The 11,396-nt window shown below is 34.2% G+C and overlaps 1 protein-coding gene across 1 annotated transcript in view; it reads right to left on the bottom strand.

The window, feature by feature from the left end:
- Positions 1-915: 915 nt before the first annotated feature.
- Positions 916-11,396, bottom strand: part of LOC104527663 (rotatin-like) — a gene marked incomplete at its 3' end in the record, with an annotated part of 17,879 nt that continues 7,398 nt past the window's right edge. The window contains exons 5-11 of the mRNA XM_010171448.1: positions 11,060-11,154; positions 7,558-7,635; positions 6,015-6,141; positions 4,116-4,315; positions 1,973-2,240; positions 1,415-1,518; positions 916-985 (exon numbers count right to left, since the gene is read on the bottom strand). Coding sequence (XP_010169750.1) covers positions 916-985; positions 1,415-1,518; positions 1,973-2,240; positions 4,116-4,315; positions 6,015-6,141; positions 7,558-7,635; positions 11,060-11,154 — 942 coding nt within the window. The remainder of the gene's footprint in view (positions 986-1,414; positions 1,519-1,972; positions 2,241-4,115; positions 4,316-6,014; positions 6,142-7,557; positions 7,636-11,059; positions 11,155-11,396) is intronic.

The raw sequence follows: 11,396 nt of genomic DNA, 5'->3' as shown, positions 1-11,396 counted from the left end.
GAGTTTGAAACAACAGTACATTTACAAAATCAATGAATTTGTGTGACAGTACAGGAAGAATTTTTATGAGATGTTCTAGGAAACATACATCTCCTTATTAGGATACTGACAGAGTAGGCAGAAATTTTGTGGCAATTCTGTTGTGTAAAATACCATTGGAACTCAGTATTATAAGCCCCCAACTGATAAACCTATTTGAGTACATGTATAGAGCAATTAAAATCAGTAGGAAAACTCATTGGCTTAAAATAAGGCATTTGCACGTCTTTGCAAGATCAGAGTTTTGATGTGACTAACAACCAATAAGCACATTATTAGTTACTGAAGCTCCAGCTCCAGTCCAGTGTGCGAATATCTTTCAAAATGAATGCTCCTGAGCTGAAAATAGCAGCCTATTATATAAAAACTATTCAAATGACAGTTATGTTCAGTTATTTGAGCAAAAAACTCCAGCTTCCAGAAAGTCAGCTAACTCATGGTACAGTATTTTAAGACTGGTACAATGATCTGTTCTGATTCCCTCTCTATATGGCTGAACAGTGAGGCTGAGCACTTTAAAGCAGAGTCAATGCTAAATGAACAATTTTTCTTATCACTAAATTTAAGAACTAACACAGAAGTGTACTGTGCAAAGAAAGCATTTTGCTGTGAGCACCATCAGATCTATTCTTACAAACTAACCTTAGCAGTTACCTGAGGTCTTATTTATAACTTGTTAACCAAGAGGCACTTTTCTGTATCTATAAGATGCCTAACCATAAACCATATTACTACTCATTATTATAGAGACAAAAGTTTCCTTTCAAAAAGGCATAGCACAACAAAACCTCATTGTGATGATGCAAATTGAAATGTATTAATGGTCTACCTGATGGAAAAAATACAGAATTAGTATTAGTTGGAAGTAAGACTTACTTTTCTTCACTAAGGAATAAGCCTCATCTATTCTTCTCCTTATTGATGGATTCTTCAAAGTCACTTTTGCCTGTATCACACACAAACACACAAAATACAACGATCTGGCTTTCTTCCCCATTCACATTTTAAGAACAAAGTTTAGAAAATGCAATAAGAACAAAAATGCAGAACAAAAGATGATGAAGGAATTATTTTAAGAACAAAGTTTAGAAAATGCAATAATTCAACAGAACAAAAGATGATGAAGGAATCTTAAAAATAGAATACGACTGTATCATCATACAGCTTGCATTTATATAAGCAGTCACAAATCACAAATGACAAGCTGCTTCCTTACCTGTTTAACCTCCTAGCCTGAGCAGTTATTTATTATTTAAAATAAAAAAATGGAACTGCAGCTGCAAATTTTATTTTCACCTACTTAAAGGTTACTGTATTGCTTATAGCATAATAAAAATAACATTAGAATTTTTTCAAGTATTTCTCAAATACTAACCTTCTGATAGTTGTGAAGCAAAGCCCAAAGCGAAGCTGCTCCTATTCTCTGAACAGCACAATTATCACTTTCCAAACAGGCAGAAAGTACTGCAATTGCTTTATCTAATGAGAAAAATAAATAAATAAAGCAACTCATCTAGAAAAATATCATCAAAAGCACACATATTTACATACCTCAGTATTTTGATGCTTGGAGTACACTTATTTCTATGACAAGTACTGGTATGGCAGAAGAATTACAGACACTTTATCATCAGATTAATTAAATTTAAATATGCTCACAAAATTGGTAGACTACACTGAAAGAAGTGTTAAAAAGAATATAGCAAAACAAAATCAAGCAATGCTAAAAAATTAAGCCATCATTAATAAAACATGCATGCTATGTACAGCCATCAGCTATGCATACAAACTGACTAAGCCATTAAACTGTTTTATAACTCCCAGTAGCCACAATTAAAGCCACATCAGGATGGAAATTAAGGTGAACACATGGTATTCTGGAAGACATAATATTCTCAGAGTAAAATAGCTTGTATACCATATAGATACTTACCATTAGCTAATATCTTTGGTTTATTAGTTGGACTAAAACATAAGTTATGTAGAATAAGAAGTGCTAGATGTTGGCTGCTCCTGTGTTTGTATTTACTCATTTCCACGATCTGGTCTAAAAAACCATTTATCTTCATGATCATCTGCTGTCCATCTTCTCCAAAAGATATGTTCAGTAGCAGCTTTAGCCAAAGAGTAGACACATTACCAGGATTTTTATTACTTCCTTTTGGCAATGAAAGAGACAAGAAGTTCTGCAGGAAGTTACTCTGTCAGAAGGAAGGATAAGAATGTTAGAATTTATAGTATTCTGTGGTTTTTTCACTGCTCTTTGACCTCCCAATCTGCATACTTAACCAAGAACTGGTACTAATGTTTCATTTACATATTTCAGGGAACACATTATTTGTCAAGGATTTTTGAAAGAATTACATACAAAAAAGAATTCAGATATTGGTTAAAAAGTTAATACCATAAAATACATTTTCTTCTGTAATAACTGATGCAGTGTAGATACATAAAAGTTGGCCCAAGACAATAAATTTCTTTAAAGGCTAACTCCCACCACTACGTAAGTTTTTGGTTTGCACTTAGCATTTCTGCCCAAAAATAAGCTAGGAGCTATTTAACTGAATCAATGGATTACTTACCTAATGTATTCTTGATTCTTTATTTACTATTGCTTGTGTTATTAGCAAATGTTAAAGGTATCATAGAATCACAGAGAATCTCAAGGTGGAAGGGACCAATAAGGATCTACACTATCCCCCCTTCACTGACAGTCATAGTCACGTCCTCTATTTTTGTAAGCTTTGTAGAAAAAGACCAGTGTGTTGACATAGCATACACTTCCACTTCCCAGTCTCAGGGTTTGCCTCCACTTTAAGGATATTCTGAGCTGGTAAAAATCTATTCTGCTTTTGGAATAGGGAGCTGTTCTAACATAACATTGCTGTGATGAAAAAAGTCCTTGATTAAATATTCCAAACCTCACTGACCCTTGACGACACACAGGTATCTGGTCAAAAGCAAACAATCCAGCATATAAACTCATTGCAGTTTTCTCCATGTGAATATATTATTGATAATTTAATTTTCATAGATGGAATTAGTAATCAGGCATTGCTTACACATGAAAGCAGAGCTCAGGAAAGAGAATGAAGAATAAATACTATCACGCTAGAGTGAAACTCTGAAGACAGCAAAAGCCAAAACAATTCACCGAACAGAAGATACCATAGAAGAGATCTCAAACTCTTCATTTCTATCAAAAAGTTTGAATATCACCAATTTTGTAACTGTATGATCAGATTTTACATAATTAGGACCACAAAAAGATCATATTTCCCCTTGCCTTTTCTAACGGGTAATTAGGTCCAAGCACAGAATATTGTTAATGTAAATTGAAATAAATTGTTGCAATTATTAAACTACTATAAAAGACGCTAAAAACAAACATACTTTTTATAATTTCTGTTGTGTTAGTATTAACACGTCACCACTATAGTTGATTTTCTACATGGATTGACTTCTCTTGAGGTGTTGAATTTATTTAAATGATCAAAGTTAAATTTAAAAGAAACAGATTTTTCAAAGAACATGTGATAAAGATCACTCAATACACAAATTAAAAAGGGAAAAGACAGTACTTATATTTATATAATAAGAATAGATTTTTACCTAACAGTCAATTATTGACATGTAGGACATCTTTTCCAAAACTATAATTTTTGTAAAAATAATGTTTCACACAGTATACCTAGTGATTTATGCAATGTTTAATTTCTTGTTTACTCACAAACAGTTTGTTCTACTGTATGCTCACTATCATGAGCAGTAGTGATTGCTACCAATATCTATGGGTATTAAAAATTTTACACCCCAGAGAAACTGAGAGTTTATAAAAAGCTCTAGCAAAAATTGTGTAGTTCCATATGCTGTTTCTGCCCAGACTATGAATATGACCAAATTACATGCTGCACTTAGGGAACAGCAACACAACTAACTGAGAAGACACAATGGTTTTGATTCCTGCAGAAGCATCTCTATATGATCAAAAGACAATCCATATTGAAATATGAGATTATATTAAAAAGGAAAATGCTTCCTTCATATTGCTAAAATCAAGAATATTATTTACTTACCTTCTGAATAATGCCTTTACAATCATGAGACAAAGCAAGGTTAGAAAGAAGACAAAAGACCACCTGCTGAATTGGGCTGTTATCGTTTGACACTTGGGAAGCCAGTTTCAAGATGTTATAAATTAACGAATTGCCAGTTGCACTTCGTACAGATGGAAGTGACGATTGTCCACCACTGCCCCAACAAAGTGAAGCACAACCTTAAAGAGATGAAATGTTTATCACATGAGAAAGGCACATATAAATTTAAAAAAAACCCAAAACATCTATAGAAAGAGCAGTCTAACAGCTCAAAGATTGAGGTAGGATTTGTGAAAGGATTGTGTTTTGTTGTTCAGTGAATTCAATGGCACCTGCTTTGAGTAGAACCATGCCTGAATGTGGCAGTTGACATGAAAAGGTATCTACTGTCCTATTGTTTAGAATCTAAGAGGTGATTCTGCTAGAGAAGCCATTGTTCTGTCTCAGAAAGCCTCCTTAAAAACCAGAACATTAGATCTAAGGCATTATTCAATTATTTGGCATCAGAATCTGAAGGGACCCTCTGAAACTGATTCAGAAGAAGAGGTCTCTCTGAAAGGTTTAATAAGTTTCTTAAAATACTTTTCTGAGAAATAAAAGCACCATCTGCATCTGTCATTACCTTGTACAATATTAGCATGTAAAATCCTATGCTACAAATCTACAAGCTCAAATTAATTAGTGGCAGGGAACATCTAAGTTACCAACATGATGTTTGTGCCCAAATACACATATATACCTTCTTATTTAGTGGCATTTACTATCTGCAACAACAATTAACTTCTTACAATGCAAAAGTAAAAGAAAATGAAACTGTTCTTAACTGTTACAAACATCTACATGCATTTCTTTATTTGATTACCCTAAGGGGAAGTGGTTAACTAGTTCAGAGTAGGTAAGTTTGTGTCACCTCATAAGCCAACTAACCTGAACAGAAAGAAAAAATGTGATTAATCTAAAATCACTTGCCCTTATTAGCAAGGAAAATAAAGAGGCAGCCTAGAGTCATTCAGCATGAAGGAACAAGAAAGATCATCAGAACTTCAGCTTGATTTCCAGTACATCACAGGTCATTAGATTTTAATTTTATATTAAAAAAAAAAAAAGTTATCACGAAAAAAAAGGCATCACAAACTCATTTAAGATCTGGAGACACCAACTTAAAAAGAGGGTAAAAAAGCTCTGAAACTGTTCAGTTAATGTATTTTAACCACGCTAACTCTTATGATATCTTGACAGGAAGAAATCAATAGCTCTTCAAGCCACTACCTGAGTCCATAATCAGCTTATGGAATGAGACAAATTCATACTAGAAAAAAGAACAGGTTTCTAGTAGTGTGGATATTTACTCATTAATGGAAATAAAGGTGTTCCTCAAATGAAGAAGAGAAACCTTATGAAAAATACACAAATACAGGCTACTTAGCCCAATGCATAAATAAATTGAAGAAATTTAATATAGAATTAAATTAGCTTATTGGATATTTCAAAACCAGAATGTTCTCAATAAGAACTGAAGTACAAATTGTATAAAATACTGATATGCTGTTCTGGGAGAGTACTCCTAGAGTGGTGTTTCTACACTAATTCTATTCAGTTTGGCAGGACTTTCAATGTAACCTTCAAACATAATGGTTTGAATTAAACACTATGTAATCCTTTAATACAATTGTACTCTTGCTAAATCCAACAGACTGAAACAGGATCTGAGCAAAAGTCTTGAATGTATTAAAATAAAAACTCTTTATAGACTTTGATGGACTTTTATACTTTCCTCTACCGTGATAATAAACACTCTTTTCCCTTTATTATGCTTTTCTGTCTTAATTATTCTGATTAAATATTGTGATCTATTACATCATAGAGAGACTCTCATACCTGCAGGATAGTTTGCAGTGTAGACACAAAGCAAGTGCAGAGCTATTTGCATTGAAGAATCATCTATTAAAAACCATGGCCAAAGCAAATGCAGAACAGGAACAAGATGAGCTTTGAATGCTGCCATCTACAAGAACAAGATAAGGAACTTAAATTATTATACCATTAAATACTTTTAAAATTGAGTATAAGTAGAGTGAGAAAAGCATATTTTTATTTTATTGTGTCCCATTAGTTTGCTTAAAAGATCGTACAGAGAGAACCAATACCCTCATTTCAACACTAATGAAATTATCCTGGTCAAAATCACCACGCAGGTTTCAATTACTGAGAGATATGCAAACAAAAGTAAAGATGTATTCAAACTGATTGTTCAAGAGCTCCCTATTCTGAAGTTTTATTCTACTCCAACTAAACTAGTTATTGGAACTCAAAAAGCATGGAAATAGAAGAGTACTGTTCTACAGACTAAATAATAGAAAACTTCTGTTATCAGCAGCAATCTCCTCCTCTCCTCCAAGCAACTGTCTCCACGGACCCCTGATCAAAACAAGAAAAATATTCCACAATTATCTGAGATTATGGTACAACCAAGTTATTCAGGCCCATAATTAACATGGTGTTCTGTACACAAAAAGGATGCCGAAACATGCCCTCAATAGGGGTACTTCTGGAAGGTCTGGAAATCTTGTGGTTCCACCACTGCATTTGCTAAAAGTAACTCAAGTTGCATCACAATGCCAAGACAAATTAAACTCTGAAAGCAAAAATGGAAATAAATGTGGGAAAGATATCAACAGTAAGAAAGAGGATGAATAGTGATCAGAAAGAAAGAATAGAGGAAAAAATGTACTGTTTTCCCCATGCAAAAAAAGGTATGCAGAAAAACTGAAGTAGAGAAGAAGTTGAAAAGCACAGAGGAAACAAATAATGTGACATGAAAAGAAAAAATTAAAAACAAGATTCTGAGCAAAAAAAATGGTTTTAAAAAATCAAGATGAAATCAAAATTGTGTCTTGCAGGATTAGTGGAAATAAACTCAGACAAAGAAAAGTAAATGGTAAATTATTACTTAGGGGTTTTTTTTTGTTTGTTTTGGTTTGTGGGGTTTTTTTTTTTTTTCAGAAAGGCATAGGAAAAAAGGAGAGAGGAATAAGGAGAGGAAATTGCTTTCTAAGATGTGACGTGTATCTCGTACATGCCTTTCTTCTGGCCCCATACTTTTCTTCATATCCATTTTTCAGATTATATGCTTCGAATATTGGAATTATTAATTTAAACAAACTCGAAGTGGGTATAAATGATGATAGCCATCTGAAACCTTTGGGAGATTATGTTTCAATACGAACATTGAGTTCCTAATGCATGTATGAAATACTCTTAGTAGGTGGGAATAATAATGAAATTTGAAGTATTTCTTGCTATTAACATAAAACTTAAATTTAGCCAGCTTTAATATAAGTTCAAAATTAAAAAAAAAAAAAAAATGATCTTCATTCAGTAACTGAATGAGCTCACAGTATTTCAGTATGAGAATACTTACTTTGCATTCTTCATTTTGAAAGAGACAGTTTCTGAGAAGCTGCATAGAACGCCTTAACTGCTTGATAAGGTTATCCTCCTATCCAGGGAAAAATATTTGAAGATCATTAACATAAGACCAGAATTAGTTTTGTAAAAGGAGGAAAGAGATTTCAAAGGAGAGGTGCAAATCTAAGGCATCAACATTTGGGTCACATCTCTAGCAGAATTTCCTTCTGATCTCAGGTAAGATTCATTTCACCTACCTTTAAACATGTATGTTAAAGACATCTATAACAAGTTTCTTGGGAGTCACCCTCATCTCTCTTTATAATCCAGATACTATTTTCTAGGAGTGCTGATCTGGCTAAATGCAGAGATCTGTAATGCAGAGCTCCATTTCTCTTATAACTAATGAAGAACGGGTGGGAACTCTTTCTGGGTGTTTGTTCCATCCTTAAGCAGACATCTAAAATAAGTCAAATGAATCACTCTCTAGAAGCACCTATTTTTCTTCCTTAGATAAAAACAAGGATAAACCAGCTCTGTCTTGCAGATCTCTGCATTTGGTCAGACCAATCCATCCTTATATTCCCAGTGTCTTAGTTCCCTATCCTTAATAACGGAAATAGTTTCCAACCTGATAAGAATATTACAAAGATAAATACAAACCCTTGTACAGTGAGGTACTATACTAAGATTCAAGAACAAGTAAACAAAATATCTATCTTCATGACAGTGCTGTGACACTAAAAGGTTAATGATGGCTGACCTAACTTCTATAAGGCTGACATACTAAACCATTTCTGAAAGACAATCAAATTCCAGTAAGTTTGTTCACCACAGGAAACTATTTCTGTTTTATCAAGCATAAAGGAACAAAAATGTAAAATAGGATTCATGCTTAATCTCAGACAATGTGAAGCAACAATGCTTGCTTATAAATCGTATCATGTACAGTTGATGACATTTAGAGATGAAGTAAAAGTCTTCTCTCAAAATAGTTAATAAAAGTCAGATGTAGCAGATGAAAAAGAAACACACAAGTCATCATTACAAATGCATTTTGAGTGGTTTGTCTCATTTTTAACTAAATAAAATGCTAACTCTAAGAAGTTTCTTCAAGAACTTATACATGTATCAATGTATTTAATAAATACAGATAGCACTAAATCCCATAAAATGCCACAAGCTACAATTTATATTTAACGTGTAAACTTCTAGAAGGTTGAAAAAGTTATAGATTGTGTTGATGTCACTGTTTTACTTATTTATTTTAGGTTATCTTGTTTTTTACTAAGATTCTATTTAACAGGATTTTTTTCTGAAAGCTTGACTATTTGTAAATACTTCTCAGGCCCTTGGTTATCATCACAGTAATTATTGTGAAAGAAAAGGAATCTTAGGTAAAATACTCCAGTTGCCCTGAGAATGAAGCTAGGTCAAATAGATTTTCCCCAACAGCTGAAAGAAAAGAAAGAGAAAAAGAAAATAACCTCTGATAACCTCACTTTGAGAGCTGTGCCTCAGAGTGGGTTGAGGGGCAGTTTTGTGAATGATCAGCTGACTATGAAAGCAATGTCTCAGTTTCCCTCATGTGAAACTAGATTTCTTGTCATTATGCACCACATATGATGAACAGCATGCTTAAACATGATGTAGTAACCTACAGTCCCAGCTCAGACAGGAAATGTGCCACAAACTCTTTCACAAATCTCTTTCAAATAATTCTTAATTAAACAAAAACAGTCTTTCTGACCTTTCTCAGAGGCTCTTTTCCTTAATTTCTTTCAAGTTTTAAATTCCTTCTACATTTAGCAGAGAAGCAAATGTACCCAGCTTCCCCCTTCTCAATCCAAGAAATACGAAGAACCAACTGACTTCAATCTCACTTGACATTACCAGGGCAGGAGACCTTTCAGCCACCTCCCTTGAAGAAGTGATAATAAATGTGTTTAGATCTCAAGAAAAAATACTGTAGCCTTCAAATGTCACAGTCAAATTCAAATTATTTTCAGAGCTCATTCTTATAAAACACAGTTCCACTCTCTCACAAATCAAAGCTAATATTTGTTTTTGCCAACACCACACAGAAAAATACTATCAAACTCAAACAATGAAGAAATATCCTGCAGGAAATTGTTTCCTGCAATTTCTGCTTTAAGTGGGAGTGGTCAAGACATCAAACTTGACAGCAGATGTTATTGTCTGTATTTTAATAATTCTCAGAAGAAAGTGGTAGAAAACAAGCAGCTTACAACAAAAATCTTATGAAACTGTTGTATGATGGTAAGAAATAATCTATGTCTAGATGTAGTAAGAAAGAGCTGGGTAATGTGAGTCTGGAACAAGTGTAAGGGAGGTTAAAAAAAGGCTAAACAAAGAAATTGTGAACGGAGAGAAGAAACTGTGAGTACAGGAGGTGGTTTGCAAGTATGAAGTTAAAAAACCAACCAACCAAACAAACTCTGACAAGAAGATAAAGCTAGAGACAATTGAGTCTGATGACAAGAGACTGAGATGTCAATCAAGCATACAGGAGAAAAAATGAATTAGAACTGTAAGCCAGCTAATAGGAGAAGGCAGATAATTAAAAAAATGACTTAGACGCGCAAGCAGACTCAAAGTGGTTTTGGGGTGGGAGGGAGATTGACTGGTACAGGAACAGAAAAAAACCTAAATGCCTAGCACTTGTTGAAAGACACTGAGAAAGAAAACCCAAGAAACAGAAAAAAATATTATTGTGGAAACAAGATGGGAAAAATTAGCTGGATTGGATAGGACCATGAAGTCAAGGTTGAAAGTCTAACTATGTATGAAAATAACACCGTACTCTTAAATATTGCTGTCAGCTAAATATCATAAATTGCAAGCACTGACAGAATCAGAGAATCACAGAATGGTAGGGGTTGGAAGGGACCTCAGATCATCTAGTCCAATCCCCCTGCCAAAGCAGGTTCCCTACAACAGGTTACACAGGAAAGCATCCAGGAGGGTTTTGAACATCTCCAGAGATGGAGATTCCACCACCTCTCTGGGCAGCCTGTTCCAGTGCTCCGTCACCCTTACAGTAAAGAATTTTGTCCTTAAGTTTGTATGGAACTTTTGGCACACGCCGAAACACCAGCACACACCCAGGGGCTTTGGCCAGTAACACCCAAGACTGGGAACTGAGTAGCTGCAAAGCATAAACAGATGTGATTTTCTGCCTGACTTTCCTGAACCAGCAGTCACCTCCATAATGGAAAAGGAAGTTGAACCTAGTGAACATAACTCTGGGTGGGCTAGTGTGAGAGATAATCAAGTTGATAAAAGCTCTAAAATCATTGAATCTTAAAGCAGCCCCAGTATCCAGATCCACTACAAGTTTTCATTTAACTCTGTCTCACCTGTGACAGATACCAACAGTATCCATCTCAAGGGGGAAAAAAAACCAAACAAAATCAAACACACAAAAACCAAAAAGCAAATAAAAAAGAGCTGGAAGTACCCTATCATACCAGTCTTTTGGTTTTTATGCTTACCTTTTTTTTCTGTGCTTTCCCAGGCTTAAGGGCATCTAAATTCAGCTGTGCATGAATGTGTTTCATGTTTTCTATACAGTTGTCTATCAGGTCAACTGGAAGACAAAAAATATTAACGTTCATTCACAATCAAAAATATTTTATGAAACACAAAATATCTTTCTTGTGATGATCTTGATTACTGTTACCCTCCTGAATTGAGATTTAAGAATTAAGACGTCCACATTCTGTGAGTTCAAATTATATTGTCTTCTTCTTGATATCAGTAAGTAACTAACAGTTTCTGAGCTGGAATGTGTCTAGTTGAATGATCCTGAGACGCAAGAACACACTTGAG

This window comes from Antrostomus carolinensis, unplaced genomic scaffold, assembly GCF_000700745.2.
Source record: "Antrostomus carolinensis isolate BGI_N321 unplaced genomic scaffold, ASM70074v2 scaffold39557, whole genome shotgun sequence".
NCBI lineage: Eukaryota > Metazoa > Chordata > Aves > Caprimulgiformes > Caprimulgidae > Antrostomus > Antrostomus carolinensis.
Note: the sequence above shows the minus strand (reverse complement) of the source record. Positions and strands in the feature narration are given on the sequence as shown.